The sequence below is a fragment of the Rhinatrema bivittatum genome, chromosome 3 (assembly GCF_901001135.1).
Source record: "Rhinatrema bivittatum chromosome 3, aRhiBiv1.1, whole genome shotgun sequence".
NCBI classification, from domain to species: Eukaryota; Metazoa; Chordata; class Amphibia; order Gymnophiona; family Rhinatrematidae; genus Rhinatrema; species Rhinatrema bivittatum.
Window position 1 is genome coordinate 357,002,586 of NC_042617.1, and position 27,659 is coordinate 357,030,244.

The window sequence follows — 27,659 nt, forward strand, 5'->3', positions numbered from 1 at the left end:
ATGAGCTATCATGGAACGAGGGTAAGAGAGGAGTAGATTAAGAAGTAATCTAAGGAACTATTTCTTTACAGAAAGGGTGGTAGATATAAGTCTACTGGTGGAGGTGATGGAGACAAGGACAGTTTCTGAATTCAAGAAAACATGGGATTAGCACAGGGGATCTCTAAAGGAGTGGGAGTGATTGTTGAGCCAAGCAGTTGGTGTGGATAAGCAGACTAGACAGGTCTTTTTTCTGATTGCATGTTTCTATGTATCTAGGGAGGGAGTAGAAAAACTACAACCTAAGTTTACACCTCTTTATACAAATATACACACATGCGTGCGTGTGGAGACACCACTTATTTGCTGCCTGGAGAGCTATTCTGTGCAAATGAAGAGGAGAGGTGCTCCTGGCCATTTTCATGCCTGGCTGGAAAATAAATTGAATTTTCACAATGGAAAGCACATAGCAATCAAAGCCGGGAGTGAAGCTAGAAAATCTAAACATTTGGTATACCCTTGATAACATTTTAATGTTTAGTGACTATCAGTCATTGACTCCATGTACATGTACTAATGCATCCCATATATGCTGCTATAGCTTTGTGCACATCCATTCCACCTTTTTTCTGTTAGGTCATTAGTCTATGTCTTATGCAGATCTGTTTTGGGTGTTATTTCTGGACATTATGGTCATGAATGGGTGAGTTTTAGTTATTTTCTTTAGTCAACAAATGGTTTATATTGTGCAGGTTTGGCATATGCCTTTTATGCTGCAAAACCTCAAACAAATAATTTAACTGAAATTTAAAAAAAAAATGCAGGTATGGAATTCTCAGGACTGGAAATACTTCGGTGCTGTTGCTTAAAATCAAGGTGGACTCGTAGCCAGCGTTGCTTGTTGGTCAGTTTATAAAGCACTAAATAAAGATCTGGAAGAACCGCATTCTATTCTCTAATCTACAGAAGACAGACAGTCATGTTAAACTGAAAAGCATCACTACAAGTACTGATAAAGAATGCCAGTATTCTCTTTCCATCTCCTCAACAAATCAAGTCATCCAAATATTTGCTCTCATGGTTGTGTTTCATTTTAGGGCTTAGTTGGGTGCTTGTATGGAGCAGACGCACACGTTAGATGGCCCATAACAGGCAGAATTTTTAATGTACTTGAAAAATTGCTCTGCAAAAATAGTCCAAACATTGGATAAATAAATTGGAAGTATGAATACCATAATAAAATTGGTTTCTTAGAGAACACCGGGTGCACTGACAATGCTGGACCAACTAAAATAAGGTAAGGAAATGAAGATTCTGCTTTTACTAATTAGTAGTCAGACGCACTAAAGGATTTTGTCCATTTTGTTTCTATGGGATAAATGTTTAGTACATTGGGTCCTAGATGAGCCTGACTCAAAAATTTTCTATCCAGCCACATTATTATAGTTTTCTCATTACAGAAATATATTTTGATTCTTAGGTAATTTTTCATTGAGTGCCAAAAATAACCATGCCATTATAATATTGTTTTTTCATTTCCTAATTAAGATAAAAACCTAATATATGAACCAGACAAAACCAAAATACTGATGTTATGTTAATTTATATTTCCTGACTGCCTTCCTTGTACTAAAGAACAAGCCAAAGGCAGGTTACAAAAAAAAAAAAAAAAAAGTACAATAAACAATATTCATCTTACCTGGTCCAGATCATCACTACTTCTCCTCTTTTTTTCACTCGATTTTTTGCAGAGAGGCTATTGGGAGAACATGTTGAAGGCAAGGCCTGAGAGCCTCTCTTTTGTGGTGTATTCCTTTTATTGAAGAACTCACTTTCCTTTGCTTTTCTACTATGCCTTCTTATTCTCTTGGGCTCAATCACCTCAGAGTCATTTTTCGGCTTTTTCCTACTGGAATCCTTAGCCACTTGGACCTTTTTTCTCTTTTTACTCTTCTCTGAACTTTTTCTATTGCTACTCTCATCATCAGTATCTGAAGCCAAGTCCGTGAAAGGAACATACTGATCTATTTTACTATTGCTCAGAGATTCTTCAGTTAAATCTATACAAATAACTTGAGCAATACTCTCAGAAGGTTCATCTGAAGCTTGCACTTTAGTACAGCTAATGGACAACTCTGCTCTTGTAGTTGTTATTTCCACAGTGTTTCCAAGAGCTTCTAAATCATGCACTAGAAACGGTTGAGAGAACACACTCTTACCGCTACAATAGCTGTCTTTGCTTGCAGTTTCTTTTGCAAGTTCAGGAGAAACTGCAGATAGTTCTTGCACTGCACTGATCTGTGTTGCATCATTTGAAGCTACTGTATTTAAATTACAAATGAACTCTTCTGTCCCTTTCATAGTTGTGATTGGGGAGTTCACATTAACTACATCTTCTGTGACAGATGGACCCTCTACCATTCCTTTGTTTGTCAAGGCCTTGACTTCTGTCAACAAGGCCTGGTCATCAGCTGGAGAAGCAACTGGGAATGCATGTCGTATTTTAACGATAAAGTGGTCATTGGACTTTTCCATGATTACTGCCTGCATTGGTTGGCTGGGGTAGCACTGAAAACCAAGAGCTGTGTTCAGATTTGCGCATGATGAAGAGCGGCTAGATGTGCTGCTTGAATTATCAGATTCTAAAGCCAAATGGATATCTTGCTCTGTGGCATCCTCTCCTTCTAAAAGAGCATCTTCACTAAAATGGGCACTGATAACTTCTTCAGGTGTTGCATTAGATATATTATGAGGCTTCAGAAAACTTAGGTGAGAATCTGACTTCAAAGGTGATGGAATTGTTAAAGATACTGCTAGATCTTCTAAAAGGACAGAAGAAATACATGACTTGGTGTTCTCCCCATTTGTCCCAATATCTTTACTTGAGCATGCTAGTGTGGGATCCTCCAGCATACAACTTTCATCTAGAACATCTGGATTGACTGGAATCTCAAGCTTAGATGATTCAAGTTGGGGCTTCTCAGGGGAAATATTAGATCCATCCAAATCTGTTGTCGATTGCAGAAAACCCTCGTTTGCAGCATTAGAAACAGGGACAATGTCACATTTTTTATTTTCTGGGATCTGTTTTTCAGGTGTCCCAAATTCCCACTGACCTTTTTCCAGACTATTAACATTCTGCTCCAAAAGATGGGAGTCTTGAAATAGACTTTTAAATTTTTCACCCATCTGAGATTCATTCACTAAATTAAAAGTCAAGCTAGATTTTTGCTGTTCTGTCAGAAGTTCATAGTTGAAGTCAGATTTATTTAGAATATCTATTCCAGTTTTAGAATTAGTTTTCTCCGTCATATCCATCGAGGTACTAAGGCCACCTGGAGTACTCTCTTCTTTGGAATGACACATTTCAACTAAAGATACCTTTGTGCTATACACAGACATGTCTTCAGTATTTTTAAAAGCACTTTTCAATGTGTTAATTTTATCTCTTTTAATACCACAGTGTTGCACTTTCTGCTCATGCTTTTCTTCAGATTGCAGATTTATTGATGTTGAAATTAGACTTTTTTTAAGACCATTTATTTGATTGTTTTCAAGGTGGTCATGTTGCACTTTATGCTTCTGACATTCTTCCCCAGTTTGTGCATTTACTAACATTAAAGAATGAATGCTTTTATTTTTGTTTGTATCAATTTTGCCTTTTTTACTTTGTCTCTGGTGTGCTTTCTCTTGATACTTCTCGGGCTGTGGATGTTTCAATGATGTATGAGGGACGGTATCTTCAGATTTAGCCGGTTTGACTTCTGTATTTTTTTTCCTGAGCTTTGATGCATCACCCACAGCTTTAGTTAAGCATTTATCAGTTTTGTTTGTGATTCCAAGCTTTTGTTCCTTATTGTGTTTGTCTAATTTTGTCCTGTTGCATAATTTGATGAGCATCTTCTTTATCTTGTCAAACAAATAATTAAGTTGATCATCTACAAATTTCCACAACTTCTTTTTCATATCCTGCATATGCTGTAGAAAAATACGATCAACGATTCCATTTTTTTTCATCTCATTCATTTTGGTCTGTATAGTGTCACAGAGCTTCTCTTTTAGGACGTCTGAAGATGAACACATCCTGGACCAATCCAGGCTCTTGATCAAAGTTGTAAAATTGGAACTTGCACTTTCTATTATTCTATGGAACTGCTTTGGCGTAAACTGTACTTTGAACTTCATGTATTTTTTTCTGATGCACATGTGGATGCCTTTAAGCATTTCTATAACTTCTTCTACTTTAGAAGGCTCATGGTTTATATTTAAAATATCTTTAATGTCCAATTTTTTCTCTTGCTTTGCCTTGCTAGATGAATTAGAAGTTATATTCTTTATAACTGCTGCCCTGCTCATGCGCACTGGCGCTTTAGCTGAAACTGATAATGCAATGTTTTCATCAGCTGGTGCCTTCTTGTTTTTCATCTTGTCCTGGGTACTTCTACACGGCTTTGGGTCTTCAGGACAAGTTATTCTTGTTACATTTTTATCAGCCTCAACGGATTTTACTTCTGGTTCAGATTTTTCTTCTGTCGTCTGACTTGTCTCATTTTCTTCACTACTTAAAATTTCCCCTTCTTCTATGTCACCTGAAGCTCTTTCCAAATGGGAGGCTGTCTTCAAGCATTTATCAGATTGGGGCGTTGGTTCTTTGTTTCCCTTGTTCAGCTCATTTAAAAGCTGTTCAGTGTTACTACCAGGGTCAGAAGGTAAATCTATAAAAAGGAAAACAAACATAAGCCAGGTGGTCTATAAACAATTAACCAATGGAAAAACTTAGGAAATAAATATAAAAATAGGAAATATGGCATCAGTTGCTGCAGAACACTAAAATAATAAATTTTGATTGGGATTTAAAATACTTTTTGAATAGAATACCATCTCCCTGTGTGGAAAGTTGTATTTCTGTGGGTGAAGGAGGTGAACATCAAACAAGATTTCATAAGTTTATGAAAGGCATTTCAGAAGATAGATCAGAAAAGTGAAATTTCTCATTTGTAACATTTGCTCTCCAATAGAAATGTAATAGCATCAAACACAGGTCACCTGACCTGTACTGCATGTGTTGGATAAAGGTCTACAATGCTTTCCTGGAAAAGTTTCTGAGTACTAGCAGGAGAACCTGTGCAATACTAGAACAGCTGTCACTCAGATGAACAAAAGGGGAGGAGAATGCAATGTGCTACTTCACAGAGTTGTACCCCTTTCTCTGAATGAAACTCCAAACATGGAGAAGAGGCAGGACAAAAAAAAAACATAAAAAGGGCCTTAGAAAGTGGAAGTTGGGCTTATTTAGCCTTTGTGGCATAGGTAAGCCAAAACTCACATCCTAAGAAGCAGCATTAATGTTTGTGGATTGTGTGGCCTGAATTCACAAATCTCTCCTCAGGAGATAGACTTTAAATTAACAGACATCACCACTGTCTAGAAAGCATAGGCTTTAATATGCTAAGATCATATTTGCAAGTGTCTAGCAAATGAGAGATGCAATCTGCTAAAAAATTAAAGCTGGAGCATTTTTTCACAGCAACGTCAGGTCTACTGTTGTCAAAAAATCTGAGGAAATATGTTTTTCCCAGTAAGAGTGGTAGATGCATGGAACAGCCTCTTAATGGAGATAGCAGAGCATTAAAACTGAAATCAGGAAGACATAGTACAAGCACAGGGGATCTGAGGGAATGGCAGGGATTGTAGAGTGCAGCAGTTAATGTGGATGGGTAGATGAGATAGGTCATATGGTATTTTTCTGCCATCAAGCTTCTATGCTGAACAAACAAAGAGTTGCAATCTAGTGCGTCTCCTTTATGATCATAGAGGCAAGAGAAAAATGTTGGAAGGACAAACAATGGGCATTTATGCATTTTTTAGTGAATAACTAATTTAAATCATGAGGGAATCCATAAGATAGATTGCCACTTAAGATCAGATATAAAACTAAGGGGTGAATTTGAAAAGAGTTGCTCGTATTAAAAGGCCCATATACGCGAGTATCTTGGTTGAGAGTGAGTGCCTATTTTAAAATGGTCCAATTATGTGCGTATATGCGAGTGCGTGAGCAACCAAACACCCAAGAAAAAGGAATGGAGTCAGGGAATATCAGGAGTGTTTCAGGGCAGGGCCAACATTTATATGCGTAAATCTGGATTTTAGATCTGGCGGCCGAAGCTCGTGATGGGCTGTTAGTTGAGCATATTTATTGCTGCTTTTGATATCATGGTCTTGTAATGTCCTTCAACTTCAAGTTCTATAACACAGCCAACTCATTTAACTGTTCGTTGTAAATATTTAAAATGCTATTAACCTTTTCTTTTTCCTTCCTCTCCCAGTTTAAGCATCCCTGTTTTTTTGTAACTGCTTTCTTCCGCACTACAGTTAGTTTGTTTTTTCTTTCTATGCACCACTGTTTTAATGTAAACCAGCATGATGTGATTTTATCATGAATGCCGGTATATAAAAACCTTAAATAAATAAAAATAAATAAATAATAGATTTCATGGGTATTGATGATTGACATTTGGTACCTTCAGATGCAAAAATCTTAAGCTGCTGCTGACTGGCTTCTTCTTGGGCCTTTATTCTATCATGAAAGTGCAACTCAGTAACTCGAAAACTTTTGTATTTTTGTGAGCATTTAAATTTGCTTTCAAGAGGCTGCTGAGGCAGCAAAGTATGGGAAAAAATATCAAAACAGGATCACACCACAGTGCAGAAGCTTGGACAATTTCAGACTGAAGGGTTCACGAGGCAGTGCATGTGGGGAAACCATTGCACATTCTCAGTAAACTTTTACTGAGTTCTTAGAGATGGGTCCGTTTAGCACTGTAGGATGTTGCTGCCTATATGTCAGCTAATTCAGCCTTGCTTGTTGACAAAATACTATCTATTCACTCCTTCTTGAGATGCACAGCTGCAGAAGCACACGAGTGGTCTGCTCCTTTCCTACTGCAATATTGAGTGAATTTGATAAACTTTAAGTAATGAAAACAAACAGGTAGATAAAACACACTAACTGTAAGATAAGCCCAGATGGATCCCTTGAATGAACCATTGGCTAGTTTCCAGAAGGATAGGCATGTTAGTCTGGTATAGTAAAAATGACAGGAGTAGAGTGGCACCTTATAGACTAACCGATTTATTAAAGCACGAGTTTTTGAGGACCGAGTCCACGTCATCAGATGTTTGGTTTGTAACTGCCACTCCATGCGGATTATCCTCATGCAGAAATGCTATACCTAAAACTTTCATAGGTTACCCCAGCTCTTCATTTTCATCTTCAAGCCACTAGGGAACCTCTGTTTAACCCACTTCCTTTTGAATTCTGTTACCATTCTTGTCTTCACCACCTCTTCCAGGACATTCCAGGCATCTACCACCGGTAACAAACAAATCTCACAACGTTGGTCCTGAGTCTAACCCCTCAGAGCATGTAACATGATCCCCAAGTTCTAAAGCTTTTTTTCCCACTAGAAAAAGGATTTCTGTGCATTAATCTCTTTTTGGTATTTCAAAGTCTATATCCTATTTCTCTTGTCTCTACACTCCTTTAGGGCAGGATGGCCAACTCCAGTTCTCAAGGGCCTCAAACAGGCCAAGTTTTCTGTAAATCCACAATAAATATACATGAGATAGATTTGCATACAATGGAGGCAGTGCATTCAAATCTATCTCATGTAAATTCATTGTGGATATCCTGAAAACTTGGCCTATTTTTGGGTCTTGAGGACTGGAGCTGGCCACCCCTGCTCAAGGGTATACATATTTGGATCCTTCAATGTCATCTCATATTGTTTTTGGTGTAGACCCTTCTACATTTTGTTTCTCTTTCTCTAGTATGCTTCTAATCTATCACTATCTTTTTTGAGATATGGCCTCCAGAACTGAACATAGTATTCCAGGTGAGGCCTCACCAATAACCTATACATGAGTGCCTTGGGGATTGGTTGGGAAACTTGAAAACCGAAGTCCTTCATACTTTGTGGAGATGTTCATTAGTTAAGTTATTAGTGGTTATGAGTTGTTAATCTGTTGAGAGCCAATTAGGTCTATAATACTTATCACAGATGAAAGCAACGATCACAAGACTCATACTTCTAATATCAAAACAACTTTGACTTATCAAAAGAAATTTTAAGCACTAGAGCGCCTAATTTTTTCTGAAGTATTTCTTTGCTAGCATTTAATTATATTGGTTGTTGCTCAGGAATTAGACTTTTGTTTTCCTTTTTCTTTGGTATGGCATGCGTGGTTTGATCCAGCACTGCTCCTCTCTTTGGTTATTCTGTGGATCCTACCTGTCCATATAAAATTATTCTAACGACCTCAATGATAAACCGACAGGGTCATTTATCAAATCGTGTTAGGGCCTTATTGCGGGCCTAACGCGATAACGCACTGCGAGATGCGTATGCAAATTCTAAAAATACAGTCAACAGGGAGGAGTTTGGGCAGAGTTTATGAAAATAAGGAGTATTTAATGTTACGTGTGATAACGTAACATGCTATCACACAATTTAATGCCAGAAATAACTACACCTTTTTTTAGGGAGAGAGAGGAGAGGGAGGAGAAAGAGCGTGTCTCTGGGGAGGCACACATATTAGTCAACTTTTTATACCACTGCAAGAGGGGCAACTGGTAACTAAGGGTGAGGTTTTGGTGGTGACACAGTCAGAGGTACGAACAGCACAGTAGACATCAGTGAAGATTTGATGTGATTTGGAGTGTTGAAAGGTACACAAAGATGAGATTTATACAATGTATTCTCGACCTAGCTTGATGCACACCCTACCTAGCTGCTATCAAGCTAGGTCGAGAGTACAATGTACAAATCTCATAGGAAAATCGGTTCTTACTGGCTAATTTTCATTCCTGTAGTACCATGGATCAGTCCAGACAGCGGGTTGTGTCCCATGTCCAGCAGATGGAACCAGAGAAAAAAATAACAGAAAGGCATACCAAATATGGGCATAGCTCACCCTGCGCTCTTCAGTATAAATATTAACAAAGCAGACAAATAAGTTGAATAAGGTCAAGCAAGTAACAATTCAACAGTAATAATATAATGCCAATTTGGAACAGTGTTATACATAGCTCTTAACAATTGTGAAAGTAACATCCGGTGCCTTATGGATCCTTTATTTAATACTCCTGTAGGATAAAAAAGGCATTTACCAGCGCTGCAAAAGGAAAAAAAAAAAAAAAAAGACTACGAGCGGACTGAAAACGTAGACTGGGAGGGAGTGTGGACTGATCCGTGGTACCACAGGAACGAAAATTATCAGGTAAGAACCAATTATCCTTTCCCCGTATGTACCGGATCAGTCCAGACAGCGGGATGTACCAAAGCTTCCCTAGTTAGGGTGGGACCGAGACAGTCCTGCTCGGAGTACCTGTCTGCCGAAAGAACCAAAAATAGGTGCCTGAACGTTGAGGCGATAATGCCGAGCAAACGTATGTAAGGATTTCCAAGTGGCCGCTCTGCAAATTACTTGCGGGGAAACCAGCTGGCTCTCCGCCCAAAAAGTAGCTTGCGAGCGCAACGAATGGGCCTTTAGACCCTCCGGAACCGGCCGGCCCCGGCAGAGATACACAACAGCTTCCTTTAGCCAGCGAGCTATAGTAGCTTTAGAGGCCTTCTGCCCTCATATGAGGGCCGCTCCATAAAACAAAGATGATCGGAAACTCTGAAATCATTAGTGACCTGTAAGTAGTGCAAGAGAACTCGTTTAACATCCAAACGGCGTAAATCACCACTAGCTGAGCTAGCAATATCCTTCTGAGAAAGACAGGGAGCTCCACTGACTGACATGAAAGGAGGAGACTACCTTTGGCAGGAAAGAGGGAACAGTCTTTAAAGAGACCCCCAAATCCGAGAACCCCAAGAAGGGTTCTCTACAGAATAAGCTTGCAGTTCAGATACCCTCCGGGCTGAACAAATAGCCACCGGGAACACTGTCTTAAGCGTGAGGTCTTTGAGCGTGGACTGACGCAGAGGTTCAAAAGGCGCCGCGCAGAGAACTCGAAGGACCAGGTTAAGACTCCAAGATGGGCATGTATGCCGGACAGGCGGATTCAAATACATAGTCCCTTAAGAAAAACGCACCACATCCAGGTGGGCAGCCACTGCATAACTGTCTAATTTCCCCAAAAGCATAGACTTGAACACGTAAGGAGTTGAAAGACAAGCCCTTGGAGAGAGCATTCTGGAGAAAGGAGAGAACTAGAGCGACCGAGGCCTTGTGCATCGAAACTCCAAGTTCCGCACACGTTATCACTCTCCAAACCTGAACATACACTAGCGAAGTAGAGGTTTTACGAGCCCGCAACAGCGTGGAGATAACTTCCACCTTGTAGCCTCTAAGAACATAAGAAATTGCCATGCTGGGTCAGACCAAGGGTCCATCAAGCCCAGCATCCTGTTTTCAAAAGAGGCCAAACCAGGCCACAAGAAAAGAAAATTATTCCTTTCCTGCTAATTTTCGTTCCTGTAGTACCATGGATCAGTCCAGACGGTGGGTTATGTCCCCCGTCCAGCAGATGGAGTCAGAACAGAGCTCGAGAGTGGCACCTCATATGCTAGCGCACCCTCTGCTGGAGCTCAGTATCATGAATAACAAAGCTGAAAATAGCAAGGTAAAAAACAAGTTGGATCAAGAAAACCTGACATAAGTGAAACATCAAGAACAATAACAGGGACGACCTGCAACCCAGGTCGTAACAGTCAACTTGTGAGGAGCTGTAACCCCGAACGAAAAGTAGATGAGGAAAAACAGCAAACAAGACAGTCATACAGTCAAAAAACCCGAGCAGGAGCTTGCAATCCCAGAGTGGTGGGTGTCTGGACTGATCCATGTTACTACAGGAACGAAAATTAGCAGGTAAGGAATAATTTTCTTTTCCCTGTACGTACCAGGATCAGTCCAGACGGTGGGATGTACCAAAGCGTCCCTAACCGGGTGGGCCCCTGAAAGCCCTGCTCGGAGAACCTGATCGCCAAAGTGACCAGGTCCCCGAAGGTGCCAGTGCAACCGATAATGCCTGGCGAACGTATGCAGCGACTTCCATGTCGCCGCCCGGCAGATCTCCTGTGGAGAGACGGAACGAGACTCAGCCCAGGATGTTGCTTGCGAGTGAGTAGAGTGGGCTTGAATGCCCCTGGGTGGGTCCCGACCAGAACCAATGTAGGCCGCCGAGGATGGCATCCTTGATCCAGCGGGCAATGGTCGTCTTTGACGCGGCGGAACCCTTCTTAGGTCCCGACCAGAGGACAAACAGATGATCGGAGACCCGGAAGTCATTGGTAACCTCTAAGTAGTGGAGGAGCACTCGCTTCACGTCCAAATGTCGAAGAGCCCGAGAATCCTCTGGAGAGAATGCCGAGAGCTCAACCGTCTGGTTCAAATGAAAAGGAGAAACCACCTTCGGCAGGAAGGATGGCACTGTACGAAGCGAGATCCCGGCATCCGAAATACGCAGGTAGGGCTCCCTGCAGGATAGCGCTTGCAGCTCCGAGATACGCCGGGCGGAGCATATCGCTAGGAGGAAGACTGTCTTCATGGTGAGATCTTTAAGGGTAGACCCTTGGAGAGGTTCGAATGGGGCACCCGCCAGGGCCGGAGTACTAGATTAAGATTCCACGAAGGGCAGGGATCCCTGACCGGAGGCCGGGAATGCTGAACCCCCTTCAGAAATCGGGCGATGTCCGGATGTAGAAGAAGCGAGGTCGTGGTCCGTACCAAGACATTCAAGGCCGCCACTTGTACTCTGAGAGAATTATATGCGAGGCCTTTATCTAGTCCATCTTGTAAGAACTGAAGGATTAGCGAAACCGTCGCCTCCGTGGGCCGGGCCTCATGACTGGCACACCAGGACTCGAAGACTTTCCACACTCGAACATAGGCAACGGAAGTGGAAGGCTTGCGGGCCTTAAGCATCGTCGAGATCACCGCCTCCGGAATAGCCTCTGCGGCGGAGGCGGCGCCGCTCAAAAGCCATGGCCCGCAAGACAAAAGAGTTTCTGCCTGGTCGAAAATACCGGACCCTGGTGCAGGAGCCGGGGAAGGTGACCCGAACGAATCGGTCCGTCCACCGCCAGGAGTAGCAGGTCCGCGAACCAGGGACGTCGGCCCATTCCGGAGCCACGAGAATCACGAGGCCCATGTGGTTCTCTATCCTGCGAATGACCTTGCCCACTAGGGGCCAGGGTGGAAAGACCATAGAGCAACTGGTCCGCTGGCCACGAAGTACTAAAGCATCTACTCCTTCCGCACACGCGCTCCCTTATGCGACTGAAGAAGCGCGGGGCCTTGGCGTTGGAAGCCGTCGCCATCAATCCAGCCGTGGCGTCCCCCCCAGCGGTGAACTAGGAGTTCCATCGCATCGTCGGAGAGAGACCAACTCGCCGGGGTCCAGCCGCTGCCGACTGAGGTAATCCACTTGGATGTTGTCCACCCCGGCTATGTGAGAGGCCGCGAGCCGGGCGAGATGGAGTTCCGCCCATGCCATCAGGAGCGTGGTTTCGGCGGAGACGTGCTCGCTCCTCGTTCCGCCCCTGACGATTGATGTAAGCCACGGTGGTCGCGGTTGTCGGAAAGAATACCGCACCTCCCTGTTCCGAACCAGAGGAGAAAACCGCTGGAGCGCTAGACGTACTTGCCCTGGTCTCCAGTCGATTGATCGGCCACCGAGTCTCCTCCGGGGCCCACAGTCCCCTGTGTTGCGCTGCGGTCGCAGACGGCGCCCCAACCCACGAGACTGCATCTGTGGTCACCAACACCCAAGTGGGGACTTCGAGCGAAACGCCGCGAGCCGTGAAGCCGGAGAACCAACCACCACTTTAGGCTGTCCCGAGCCGCCTGAGGAAGAGGCAGAATCACTTGATACTCCTGTGAGACCGGTTTCCAACGAGAAAGCAGGGACGCCTGCAGGGACGCAGGTGTGTGCAAATGCCCAGGGCACCATGTCGATCGTGGAAGCCATCACTCCAGGAGCTGCAGATAATTCCAAGCGGTGGGCTCCGACAAGGCCGCGAAATGACGTATGTGCTCCCTTAAGGAGAGGGCCTTGTCTGAACGCAGAAACAAACACCATGCCCTGTGAGGGTCGAAGGTCACGCCCAGGAAATCCAAGCGTTGAGACGGAACGAGGGAACTCTTGTGGAGGTTCACGACCCAGCCCAGGGAGCGAAGGACCTCTAAGACCCTGGCAACCGAGGCCTGACCATGAGAAGGACTTTGCCCGTACCAGCCAGTCGTCCAGGTAGGGATGCACTAAGATCCCTCCTTTCGAAGGGCCGCCACCACCACACCACCATGATCTTGGTGAAGGTCCGAGGAGCTGTCGCAAGTCCGAAGGGTAGGGCCCGAAACTGAAAATGCTGTCCGAGAATCTTGAAGCGAAGGTAACGCCTGTGGTCCGGACGTATGGGAATGTGGAGATACGCCTCCGTCAGATCCAAGGAAGCCAGGAACTCCCCCCGGTGCACTGCGGCAATTACCGACCGCAGTGTCTCCATGCGAAAACGGCTGACCCGCAGTGACCGGTTGACCTCCTTTAAATCCAGTATGGGCCGGAACGATCCGTCCTTCTTGGGAACTACGAAGTAGATGGAATAATGCCCCGAGCCCACCTCGGCGAAGGGGACGGGCACAATAGCCTCTATAGCCTGAAGTCGGTCTAGAGTCTGTTGAACCGCCATTCTCTTGAGCTCGGAGCCGCATGGGGAGAAAAAACTTGTCCCGTGGCGGACGGCAAACTCCAAGGCGTAACCGTGCTGGATGGTGTCCAGGACCCACTGGTCTGAGGTAATATTCGCCCACTCCTCGAAGAATTCCGTGAGTCGGCCCCCGATGGGCGGACTGGAGGAGTGGGCCGCTCTGGCATCATTGGGTGGATTTGGCGGGGGGATTCCCCTGCCCCGAGCCCTCTCTCGCGGGCCTCCGCCCGCGAAAGGAACGCGACCAAGGTGTGGTCTGCTGGGGGCTGCGCGAGGGCCCGGCTGTCGGTACGACCTGTAACGTCGCTGTGCCCTAGCTCTGGTTCTGGTGGAGGCAAACGCCGGTAGGGTCGCTGTCTATCTTCGGGTAGACGATGCACCGAGTTTTCTCCCAGCGATTTGATGATTTCATCCAGATCATTGCCAAAGAGAAACTTCCCCCGAAAAGGAGATCCTAAACTCGACTTAGAAGAGGCGTCCGCACCAATTCCGAAGCCATAGGAGCCTACGAGCTGCCACCACCGAGACCATGGACCGGGCCAGCACACGGAAGAGGTCATACAGAGCATCCGCCCCGTATGCAATGGCAGATTCTAGGCTGTCGGCCTGAGCGGCCTCATCCGGAGGCAACTGCTGGGACGTCAGGAGCTGCTGAACCCAGAGCAGACTAGCCCTCTGAGTCAACGAAGTACACATGACGGCACGCATGCCTAAGGCCGAGACTTCAAACACTCTTTTGAGGAACGTTTCCAGCTTGCGGTCCTGCGTGTCCCGTAGGGCCGTACCGCCAGTGACCGGGATCGTCGTCCTCCGTCACTGCACCGCTGAGACCGCCGAGTCCACCTTAGGAACCCGGACGAGATCTAAGAAATCCTCCGGCAACGGATACAATTTTTCCATGGCACGGGTGACCCTCAAACGCCTCGGGGCGTCCCATTCCCCCGTAAGTAGCTGCAGAAAAGACTCATGTACCGGAAAAGCCTTCGCCCGAGGCCTGAGGGCGGCCAGGACTGGATCCCCTTTTTTGGAGCACGTCGCAACCGCCGGAGCCACTGGTGCCGGAGGATCCGGCGGCGGATCCAAATCCAGCTCTTGCAGAGTCTGTTGGAGCAGATCCTGCAGCTCTTCCTTGTGGAAGATTCGTAGGGCGCGCGGGTCGTCGCCTTCCGCTGTCCATCGCGTGCGCCGGATCCGGAGGGTCCGAGGGGTCAATCCCGTCGTGGAAGCCGCTCCCACAGCTCGAGGCGGGGATGGCAAGCAGAGGTCCCTGGGACTGCCCCAGCCGGAATCAGAGACCCGGGGGGGTAATGCTAGCTTAGGGATCTTGGGAGGAGGAGGTCCTGCTGTAGCACCCCCCGGATCTGCAGGCCCTGTAAATATGCTATGCATTTTTAAAATAAAATCCGGGGAGAAAAAGGCAGACCGGGAGCGCGCCAGAAGTAGAGGCTCCTGAGGTAGACGATTCGGCAAACCCTCCTCGGGCTACGCTGCAGGCGAGGGACGCCCCGAGCTGCATCCTCCCTCCTGGCGTTTGCCGCGCCAAGATCCCCCTCCAAAATGGCCGCCATTCCCGCCCTCGGCGAGGAAATGGCCGGCCCACGCTTCCCGGGCTGCGGGGAGGGGGCGTCGGGAGCGAACCCGAGCCGTGCGCGGCGCCTTCCTCCTCGGGAAGGCAGCGCGGGCAAACCCCCTCCCTCGAGAAACGAGACCCCTGCTCGCCGCAGGTCTCGCAACGAGAGAAAGCGGCATCGAAACGCCGCGAGAAAAGACGCCTCGGGGGGGGGGCCGAAAAGGATCGCACCGCGGGGGGGCCGAAGTGGCCTGCACAACCCGCCCAACAAGTCCTCAGGCACCGGCGGGAAAAACCCCTGCCGGCGCGCCCAGGCCCGAGAAAGATGCCGGGCCGCGGGACTGTCAGTGAACGAGCGCAGGAGCCGGCTCCACCGGCTGACACAGCTGAAAGGCAAAAGCACAAAAAATCACACTTACCCAAAACGTAAGTAGAGAACAGCAGGAGGAGGCAGAATAGAACTCGAAAGGCACGCCTCCTCAAAAATCAACGTGACAGAATTTGTCTTAAAAACTTTTTTTTTTTTTTTTTAAACTAACTTGATCCAAACTTGTTAAAAGAAGAAAATGACAGGAAGAACTCAAAGAAGAGCAAAAAGAAATTCGAAAACCTGTCACTCTGGGGAAGCACTGATTTCCCCATCTCACATCTGCTGGAGTCAGAAAGATACTGAGCTCCAGCAGAGGGTGCGCTAGCATATGAGGTGCCACTCTCGAGCTCTGTTCTGACTCCATCTGCTGGACGGGGGACATAACCCACCGTCTGGACTGATCCTGGTATGCACAGGGAACCTGGCAATTACCCAAACACTAAGAAGATCCCATGCTTCTGATGCAATTAATAGCAGTGGCTATTCCCTAAGTAAACTTGATTAATAGCCGTTAATGGACTTCTCCAATAACTTATTCAAACCTTTTTTGAACCCAGGTACATTAACTGCACTAACCACATCCTCTGGCAACAATTTCCAGAGTTTAATTGTGCATTGAGTGAAAAAGAATTTTCTTCGATTAGTCTTAAATATGCTACTTGCTAACTTTATGGAATGTTCCCTAGTCCTTCTATTATTTGAAAGTGTAAATAACCGATTCACATCTACTCGTTCAAGACCTCTCATGATCTTAAAGACCTGTATCATATCCCCCCTCAGCCGCCTCTTCTCCAAGCTGAACAGCCCTAACCTCTTCAGCCTTTCCTCATAGGGGAGCTGTTCCATCCCCTTTATAATTTTGGTTGCCCTTCTCTATACCTTCTCCATCGCAACTATATCTTTTTTGAGATGTGGTGACCAGAATTGTACACAGTATTCAAGGTGCGGTCTCACCATGGAGCGATATAGAGGCATTATGACATTTTCTGTTTTATTAACCATTCCCTTCCTAATAATTCCTAACATTCTGTTTGCTTTTTTGACTGCTGCAGCACACTGAGCCGACGATTTTAAAGTATTATCCAATATGATGTCTAGATCTTTTTCCTGGGTGGAAGTTCCTAATATGGAACCTAACATCGTGTAACTACAGCAAGGGTTATTTTTCCCTATATGCAACACCTTGCACTTGTCTACTTTAAATTTCATCTGCCATTTGGATGCCCAATCTTCCAATCTTGCAAGGTCCTCCTGTAATGTATCACAATCCGCTTGTATTTTAACTACTCTGAATAATTCTGTATCATCCACAAATTTGATAACCTCACTCATCGTATTCCTTTCCCGATCATTTATATATATATATTAAAAAGCACCAGTCCAAGTACAGATCCCTGAGGCACTCCACTGTTTATCTTTTTCCACTGAGAAAATTGACCATTTAATCCTACTCTCTTTTTCCTGTCTTTTAACCAGTTTGTAATCCACAAAAGGACACACCTCCTACCCCATGACTTTTTAGTTTCTTAGAAGCCTCTCATGAGGGACTTTGTCAAACGCCTTCTGAAAATCCAAAATTACATCTACCGGTTCACCTTTATCCACATGTTTATTAACCCCTTCTTTCTTAGATTCCTCCGTTCAAAAGCCAGGCCGTTAGACAAAAGCGATCCGCCTGCTCGAAAATACAGACCTTGTCTGAGAAGATTGTGGAGGTGATAGAGTCTAAGAGAGACGTCCGACGTGAGATTCACGAGGTCTGCGAACCACGGTCTGTGGGGCCACTCTGGCACAATGAGAATTACATGCCTGTTGTGAATCTCTATCCTTCGGAGTACTTTTCCCACCAGAGGCCATGGGGGAAATACATAGAGGAGGACATTGCTGGGCCAGGGCAGAACCAGAGCATCCATGCCCTCAGAGCTGTGTTCCCTTCTGTGACTTAAGAACCTGGGAGCTTTTGCGTTTCTCAAGGTGGCCATCAAGTCCAGGTGGGGAATCCTCCACTTGTGTACGACTAGGTCCATCGCCTCTTCCGAGGAAGTTGGCCTGAACATTCTCCTTCCCCACAATGTGTGAGGCCGCCAGGCGTTCCGCCCAATCGAACAGCTTGCTGGCCTCCAGGGCCACCAGGCGTCTCCTGGTGCCCCCCTGGAGACTGATATAAGCCACCATTGTTGCATTGTCTGAGAGGACTCTCACCGCCTTATGGTGAAGCAAGGGAAGGAACCTGAGAGCCAGACGGACCACCAGGGCCTCCAGATGGTTGATGTGCCAATTGGACTGGACTGTAGACCACCGGCCCTGAGTCGATAGAGACTGACACACCGCGTGCCCCCCCAGCCAGAGAGGCTGGCATCCGTCATCACAATCATCCACTGCGGAGACTCCAGTGGCATTCCCTTTGAGAGGTGGTCCCGAATCTACTGTCGTATGCTGACAGTAGATTCGGGAAATGGCAGAATTGCCCGAAAATCCTCCGAAACCGGCTTCCAATGGGCAAGCAAAGCTTTCTGCAAGGGTCGCATATGCACAAACGCCCAGGGAACCAAATCTATGGTGGAGGCCATGGAGCCCAGTACTTGAAGGTAATCCTAGGCCGTGGGCTGCGAGAGAGATACGAGAAGCTGTACCTGATTCATGAGCTTGAGCGCCCTGGCTTTGGGTAGGGAGTCCTTGGATTTGCGGGTGTCGAAGTGAGCTCCCAGAAATTCCAGAACTTGAGAGGGTTTGAGGTTGCTCTTGGAGTAGTTGACTATCCAGCCGAGGGAGGTAAGCAGCGATACGACACGGCTCTGCTCACTGCCGTCACACAGTCATCCAGGTAGAGATGGACTAGGACTCCTTCTTGCCGAAGAAAAGCTGCTACTACTACCACCATCACTTTGGTGAACGTGCGAGGAGCGGTGGCCAATCCTAACGGGAGAGCCTGAAACTGCAGGTGCCAGCCCAGAATTTCGAAGAGAAGGAAACTTTGGTGCTCCTTACGAATAGGGATGTGCAGGTAAGCCTCCGTGAGGTCGAGAGAAGCCAGAAACCCCGCAGGGTTTCCATTCGAAAATGGGGAACCTTGAGAGCCCGATTGACCCACTTGAGGTCCAGGATCGGTTGGAAAGAGCCGTCCTTCTTGGACATGACGAAGTAAATGGAATACTGGCCGGATCCTTGCTCGTTTGGAGGAACAGGAATTATGGCTCCTAGCTCCAGGAGTCTGTCGACAATTCAACACACTGCAGGCCTTTTCCGAGTGCCGCAAGGAGATATCAGATGGAGGTCCAGAAGGTCTCGAGCAAATTCTAAAGTATAATCATTTCCTATCACATCCAGGACCCATTGATCCGTAGTAATTTTGACCCATTCCCTGAGAAAAAGGGACAGACATTCACCTAAGATGGGAACGGAGGAATGGGCCTTCCGCATTTCATTGTGGGGACTTGTGCCGGATCCTTGGGGGTTTCCATCTCGGAACGGGCGACGTCCCCGAAACGAATGAGACCATGCCTGAGATCTGGAGGTGGTATTCTGCTGAAAAGACCCACGTGGCTTGTTGTACCTGTGCTGACCTCTGAAACGAGAGCGCGAAGGGAAAAAGGACTTGGACTGTTTAGGGCGGTCCTCAGGCAGCTTATGAACCTTGTCGTCTCCCAAGGATTTAATAAGCTGTTCCAGGTCCTCCCCAAAAAGCAACTTACCCTTAAAGGGAAGAGAGCCCAACTGTGACTTGGAAGAGGAATCCGCCGCCAGTTACGTAGCCAGAGGAGTCGCCTAGCAGAGATCGGGGAGACCATGGCTCTTGCCTGCACCCGAAGGAGATTATAAAGGGCATCAGCGCCATACGCAATCACCCCTTCGAGCCGCTCTGCTTGTTCAGCCTCTGCAGCCGGGAGATTCTGGGTGCTGAGTAATTGTTGACCCACCTAAGGCTCGCCCGCTGTTTGAGACTGCTACACACCGTCACGCGGAACCCTAAGGACAGTACCTTGAAGATTCGCTTGAGGTATAGCTCCAACTTGCGGTCATGAAGATCTTTTAAAGCCATTGACCCTACCACTGGGATGGTAGTGCGTTTGGTGACTGCGGACACCAAACGCACCCCGGGTCATCAACTTAGAAGCAGTCCTGGAGGGTCCTTCCCCTCCGGGTAAGCAGACAGAGCAGAGCCCTTCACAGGAGAGCCACGAAGCAGGCTCCCTGCAGGCGAGGCAGAGAGGTGACCTCAGCATCGGGCGGCAAGAAATCAGCTGAGCTGAAAAAAAAAACAGTGAAGCACAGGAGCCAGAAAAAACAGCTGTGAGGTGCTTAAACCCCTGCCAGTCGGCGTAACAGCCGCATAAATACACTTTTTCACTCTGCTTCAGGTTAAAACAAGCAGAAATACAGTCTCCTTTAATCCCCTTTGTTTTTTTAGTTTTTTTAAACTTTGTTGAACTTTCACTACAACAGAGGAATGGCAACGTCTCTGCAAGGGGACCTGAGGTAAGAACATCTCAGGGGAGACCAAAACAATAAGGGGGAATGACTGGACCACCAGTATCACCCCTGTGCAGGGAAATTGTTATGGCTACCGGGAATTGGAGTCCTAGGCTGAATAATTAAGGGGAAATCCCACCTAGGACTCCTTAAGAGCTAGGAGACAGACCCGTCTCCTGTAAATTTAAACACTCTGTTTCAACCTTTTTTTTTTTTTTTTTTTAATATTTTAATACTTGCTTGACCCAATGTAGGAGAAGAATACACTGAAATATCTCTGAGGAGAGGAACCGCAGGTTCATCTGACTGCATCTGCTGAAACCAGAGAAATACAGAGGGGCGCAGGGTGAGCTATGTCCATATATGGTATGCCTTTGTTTTTTTTTTTTCTGTGTTTCCATCTGCTGGACAGGGGACAACTCGCTGTATGGATTGATCCGGGTATGTACAGGGAACTTTGTGTACCTGTCATCAGTCCAAGTCACATAAACATAAGACCATGCCATACTGAGTCAGACCAAGGGTCCATCAAGCCCAACATTCTGTTTCCAACAGTGGCCAATCCAGGCCATAAGAACCTGGCAAGTACCCAAAACTAAGCCTATTCCATGTTACTGTTGCTAGTAATAGCAGTGGCTATTTTCTAAGTCAACTTAATATAGCAAGTAATGGACTTCACTGATGTCTACTGTGCATGTAAAACTGTCCCTCAAAACCTAGGCCACCACCAAAACCTCACCCTAAGGTTCTAGTTGCCCCTCTTACAGTGCTATAAATAGTTTACTTATACGAGAGCCTTATAAACAGGCTCTCTCTCGCTCTCTCCACAGCAGCAGCCCAAAATGTGATAAAAGCCTGTCTGGGCACTTTTCAGGTTGTGATGTGAAAATACTGCTCCCCCCCCTTTTTTTTTTCCCTTTTTAATCACGGGCCCTATTCTTTTAAAATTTATAGAAAAATGTTGAATCTAGGTCTGAGTTTGTAAATGCTGTCTTCAGAAACTCTTAGGGACATGTTTTTAGCCAAATTAGTTTGAATGCAAGTTCAAGTCCAGCTTGCATCTTAGACTGTGGACTCTCTGAATGTGGGTTTCACCTAAGAGTGGATCCCACAAGACTCTAGAATAAAGCACCACTTTGGTCACTCAATCATGAAACATAATACAGTCTTACAATGCAACAGTTAACTGTGCAAAAAAAAAAAAAAAAAGCAGCTTATATTTTGTTTATTTCTTTAAAAAGTAGTTGGAAACTATTGTCCTAGATGATTTATCATTAATTCTCTACTTGCTCCATAATAAAGCTTATTCATCTTTAAAATGCTCAAGTCTATTAAAATGTTCATACCTTTATTTAAGCTCTGCTCTGCAGAAGCTTTTAATAGGCAATCTACCCTGTACAGTTTTACCAAGGGCCGCAAAGGACTTGCTAATGGACTGATGATTGCTGGAATGTCTCTCATAGAATTGAGATCAACGCTTATTATAGAATTCTCATCATGGACATCTGGTTTAACTTCAGTCTCTTTGGTTTTCAAGTCTATTACATTACTGCTGGATGGCGATACATTTATGTTACATTCTGTTGATTCTGGATTCACAGAGAAAATGTTTTTAACTGTAGCATCCTGAACAGGTACCTGGGATAATTTAATGTAGTCTTCCTCAGGCACTGTTAAAACACTGCTTTGCTTAGGTGATGGATCCATTCTCTTGTTAATGCAGCCATTGCTGTTGTCCATACCTATTAACAAGTCTGATTTTTTTTCCTGGTTCTCATCTGCAATACTGTGGGTCTCAAGTTCATCAGAGGTTATAGACTCCAAATCATCATCCAAAACAGTTCCCCGATTTGCATTCACTTCTGCGTGGCACAAGTCAAAAGTCGGGCAGAACTCAGCAGCAATCTTGTCTTGCACGGTTTCCAACACAGGTAAAGATTCCATATTAGTACAGGCTGATTCAGATTGTATTGTGTGCACTAAGGGTTCTTCTAAACTGTCAGTTGTAGTTTCCTCTATGATCTTAGCTCTTGGTGCGTCTGATCCAGAGGCTACTGGTTGCTGACTATTTGGAGCCTCCAATGTGGCCTCAACTTGTTTGCCATTGTGGGCGAGTGGTAATATCTGAGTCTGCTTTGAGCTCTCAGTACCTAATTCTTCACTGGTTTGCACATTCTCTGAAAGAGGATTTTTTTTAGCAGGGGAGATGGTCAGATCAAGTTTTTTCATAAAGCTTAGTTTGTCTTTACCGTTTTTTGCTTCAGATTGCCTGCACTCATTTTTAGGTGGCTGCCTGTTGGGGCTCTCTGAAAGGTTGGATTCCCCGTCTGCTTTGGATGTCTTGCTAGTCTTATTTTTCTCTTGTTCTAGATGTCTCCTGGTCACCTCCTCAGGTTTCAAAGTACAATGCTTAGTAACTTTTTCTTCAGTTCTGTGACGTCTAGTTTCTTCATGGTTTCCTTTGTCACCTATCCTTTTGTCTTCACTTCTGTGCCTGTCTGGTTTTGAATGTTTGTTTATCCTTTCATAATTGCTGAAAACCTTTTTGGAGTCTGGATATTTATTCTCTCTACTGTGGAGGAAACTGGGCTTCTCATCTCTTGAACTATGCTCTGCTGGTCTTCTTTCCTGTCGGCAGTTAAATTCACTGCCTCTCCAAGAGGCAGCCTCAATGCCATGTCTACTGTCACCTATAAAGCTTTTTCTGGAGGTATAGGGTATCCCAACCACCTCACTCTTTGAATGAGTGTAACTCATTCTTCTTGATCTCCTAGGTTCTTCCTGTTCTCTCTCTGTTATTCTGTTTTTATCATACACATTAAGCTCTTTCTTCTTTATGGTTTGTGATTTATCATTTTCTCCACTCTTTCATTGCCTAGAGTTTCTTCTCTTGCTTGTGGTTTCTCCTGCTCAGGGCTTTGCTTCTCTGGGACGGAATTATTCCTGTTGATTGTACTGTGTGTGTCCGTGCTATTTCTTAATTTTGCATGTTTGCTTTCTTGGCACTGCTCGTGTTTTCCAGATCTGTCAGCTGGTACTTGTGTAAGCTGTTTATGGTCTGTGCTCCGGTACTGGCTGCTAGCATGTGTGCTAGTGCATTTAGCAACATCTTTTTTAGATCTGCCAGTTAACTTGTTTGAATGCTCATTGTCTTTAATTTCCATTCTTCCTTTTTTACTGGTTTCATCAGAAGAGCTTCCTAAGGATGAGGTCCGCAAACGTGAGCGTATACAGTTTTTGGAAATTAGCTCATTAGGAACTTTAGATAAAGAGCTGCTCTTTTCCAAGTGGGATGTCCTGTCCTTGCCTGTACTGGAATGTCTTTCTTTAGAAGAAGGGCTTTGATGTTTATGCTCTTCCCAGCTCCTCAACATTTCTTGATTTAGTAACTTTAGGATTTGATATATTTGGCCAACTTGAATTTAACGATACTGAAGCACAAGTTCTAGTATAGCTTCCATGGTGACTTGAAAGTCTAACCTGTTCAAAAAGCACAAAAAAGCAATTCATAAATCTTATAAATACAATATTAGAAGGCCTTTTTTGTTTTGCTAAATACTTCATGCTCATCTGAACTCTCAACAGAAGAGATGCCAGATTTTGCAGATAATGTTTTGATACCAAAACACAAAATTTGAGAACATTCTCATTTTTTTCTATAATGAATGTGAGCTGGAAATGTATGTTATAAAACAAAATTTATACAAAAACATTCTTGTATAACAGTCATTAAATTCACATTCTGATCTATTCATTAATGAATAAACTTGGAGTAATTCCCCTCTTTAAAAAGAAAAATTATAGATTAGGTACTAAAAGCAGTATATAAGAATTTTAAATAAATAAAACTCGGCTGTTAGCCAACACACAAGTTCATTATTAAGAGAGTTTGTTATAGCAGAATTTGACTATTTCATCAACTGTTCTGCAAGAATGACTTCTGTTTGTCATAACTAAGAATTGTAATAAAGGGGCATATTATAGAGAGACTCAATGCATAAATGAATGCATGTGTACCACATGGGCTCAATTCACCCAAAGTTGGGATGTAGGAAACCAATATACAGAATCAAAGATATTCATCAATATCTGTGAAGAAGAAAAATCTCTATGGGCGTTTTTAGACCTGCCATGTTATCCATTTAGAAGCCTTATTACCCTTTTCAGAAATGCAAAGTTGTTCTCCTGAGGTTGCCAGAGAATATTTTGTAGCAAGAATTTTGAGTAGCAGCAAGTCAAAATGTAGAAAATTTAAAAAATGACAAAGAATGATTACATTTTTTAAAATGTGTCTAACCTTTCTGCCTGGTATGTAGTATGTAAATTTATTCTCTTTCTTCAAATACCTGTCTTTATCTTTGATTTATCATTTCTTATAATCTTTCCCCATAGCAACCCTTCTCCATTTTTCTCACCTTCTCCCCACCACACCTCCCTGATCCACAATTCCTTCATTGGTTATCTCTTCTCTCACCTTCCTCCAGTCTTCTTTCCCTCTCTCCCTTCCATCATTCAACTTCTCCCCTAACATTCTCAAGCCCTACCTACCACCTGCTCTCTCCATCACTGTGCAGCCATTTCTTCTTTTCTCCACAGCCAGCTTTCCCTAAGTATTTATTTATTCGTTTTTATATAGACTTTCGTAGGCCTTTCCAACAGCCCTCTTTCCTCACCTGATTCCCCATAAATCTTTTACTCTTTCCATATTTGAAGCTAGTATAATTAATTCACCTCTAACTCCTGGCCTCTGTTTTTTCAGGCCCCTCCCCTCCCCCTAAACCTCCTTTGAGATAGCACTCCTTTCCATTACCGGTAAGATACTGTACCGACTCCTGCGCAAAGCACCATCTCTCTCAAGACGACCCAAGAGTCAAAGCATTAGCTGAAGAGGATTTCAAAGCTCGCTGAATCTTCCAAACAGCACGCCCGGCACAGTGGAAGATCACCCCATTGCATCACTGTGATGCCAGCCCAATACTGTATCACAGTAAACAGCATTTGCCTCAGTTTTGCAATGTAAAGTAAGAGAGGGAAGGTGCCCTGGAGGTCACCAACATCTGGAATTGAACACTCAGGGATCAATTTTCAAAAGTTTTAGGTACCTTTGTCTCTTTGAAAACGGACTAGGGCTATAATCCTAAAACTTAGGCACCTAGCAAGTGGGTGGCTAAGGGGGCAGAGTTAGGGTGGGAAAAAATAAAGGAGAAAGCTTAGCACTGATTTCCAACACTAGACATAATGTAGGTGCTTAAATCCAGGCAACCGAATTGCAGGTTTAGCTATAGACACCAAAATCTAGGTAAATTTACAATCCCGAGTTTGGCTTGGGTGAACTGAGCCCCAAGTGAACAACAGAAAAATGTAGTCTGTCAACCTCCAAAAAGATCATTCTGGTCTTTGTTGTACCTTTGGTTAAGTCTATTAATCTCCTCATTTTGCGATTAATTTCTACTCTTGCCGTTTTGATAAGTGCTGAAATATTCTTCTTCAGGTTTTGGTTTTCATTTTGTAGCCCCAAGTTCTGTATCGGATGAAACATATGTTTCGAGACGTCAAATACATATTCACAATCTCTATAGTCTAACATAGCTAATATGCTGAAAAATAATAATTATGTCCAAACGAAAGACCAGCCTCTGAATAGAAAGAGAGAAGTTGAATGAAAGTCAAAGAACACCCCTCGCCTGCTATAATTTCCTTGTAACATTGACTTAGAGGGGTTTTTGTTTTGTCACTTACTGAGCCAACTTTCTTTTCAACAGCGGTTTCCTATTACTGAATTATCATTCTCTGCCGCCAGTACATTAAGAAAAGGAATAATATACAGTTTTCATACTGTGAAATATTTCAAATTCAAATAAAAAAAAGAAGCCCAAAATCATCAGATTCACAAAAACATAACAAAAGTAGGAAACCAATTTCACTCATACTTTCACATTATTTGAGAATGGTTGGCATCATACATGAAAGTGCTGCTGAGCTGCTTTAGTTATACTGTTGGGCAGCTCACTACAATCATTTACCAAGTCTTTGTACTAGACCATTTTTATTATACACCTATTAAATACAATTCTCTTCCCTGTTTTGGCAGTGTATTCCTCTCTTTCATAAAACCAAAACACCCTTTCATATGAAATATTCCTGGATACTGCACACTGTTTCGGAGCCCAGCCTGCCTCAGCGCTCACAAGATTATGAGTGCTCCCAACTACACTGCCAACACATTAACTGGGCAATCCCATCTCAGCCTCCAAATACACCGAAGGAATAAACACCTATAAGCAACATCTGAGTCACAAGACAAGCAATCATAATCTATTAGAGCTCTGGGGCACAACAGTTAATTTTGATAAAAGAATGTTGATAAAAGAATGCTTTCCAAAAATACAAAAAAAACCAAGCCAGTCTAAGTTTTGTGACTTTTCTCTGCCTTGGCCTTTATATCAAACCATATTGTTTGATGATCCCTGGTACTTAGGTGGGCACCTACCTATGTTTTGTAAATCATTGTGATTCTTTTGGATAGTAGCATTTGCTAAATGTTAAACCAAAAAAAAAAAAAAGTTGGGTCTATAAACATAGCTATTTCATAATTATATGCTCATTTCTCTTTATTTTTTCAAAATTTATGTTAAAGTAACAATACTTTGGTCTGTATTAAGAGATATTCCTTTTATATCCATTGTGCTAAGTTAGACGGTAACTTTAAACCAAGTGCACGAAAACATCTTTTTTTTTTTTGTAATAATCCAAAACACTAGCACCACACAAAACAATTAAACTCATGTTTTCCCTCCCCTTACATTTACATAGTTAGTTAATTAGTTAAGGTTGAAAGAGCAGCACAGATGGCCTAAGGATGTCCTCCAATTACTGTTCAACTGAAGGCCCCCACATTTCAAGGAGTGACCAAGACGTCTCTCCCTGCCATAGCCCAAACCTGCGCCTCCCACAAGGCAGCCCGACCCAATGCAAATTGACAGGAAGCTCGATAAAGTTTGGTCTGCAATTTGTACAGAAAAAAAACTGTAACTTGCTATACGATACCTGAGTTTGCAATTCCTTTAACTTCCTCATCATCTCTCTGACCTGCCTCTGGCAGTTCTCAAATTGTTGCTGTAGCTGTAAAACACAGAGAGGTCTACATTCAAAGTGTGCTCAGTAATATTTGGCCGTAAATCTAACTTACGCGGTTAAGTAGTGGCCGCTGATTATGCTCTAACCTTCAGCGATGCCACTTAGCCGCATAAGACTTATACAGCTAACTTTTTAGACTTTTAAATTGTGGGGGATCGGGATGAAGCTACTTACCCATATAACTTATGCGGCTAACCAGCGATATTTAGTCTTAGCTGCATAAGTTAACCGGCTAAGTCAGACCCACCACAGAGCTGGTCTAACTTAGCCAGTTATAACTTATGCAGCTAAGCGCAAAATATATACGTGTATATTCAGCGTCTTAGTCATGCGGCCGAATTATCGCGTCTAAATTAGCCAAATACGTCTATCCGGCTAACTTAGAAAAACAGCTAACGTTTGAATATCTACCCTACAGAGG

The 27,659-nt window shown here is 44.4% G+C and overlaps 1 protein-coding gene across 1 annotated transcript in view; it reads right to left on the reverse strand.

The window, feature by feature from the left end:
• CASP8AP2 (caspase 8 associated protein 2) overlaps positions 1-27,659 on the reverse strand; it is a 137,176-nt gene that overhangs the window by 21,801 nt on the left and 87,716 nt on the right. Inside the window, exons 11-13 of the mRNA XM_029596855.1 lie at positions 27,149-27,223; positions 21,448-22,966; positions 1,679-4,694 (exon numbers count right to left, since the gene is read on the reverse strand). Of these exons, the coding sequence (XP_029452715.1) occupies positions 1,679-4,694; positions 21,448-22,966; positions 27,149-27,223 (4,610 nt within the window). The remainder of the gene's footprint in view (positions 1-1,678; positions 4,695-21,447; positions 22,967-27,148; positions 27,224-27,659) is intronic.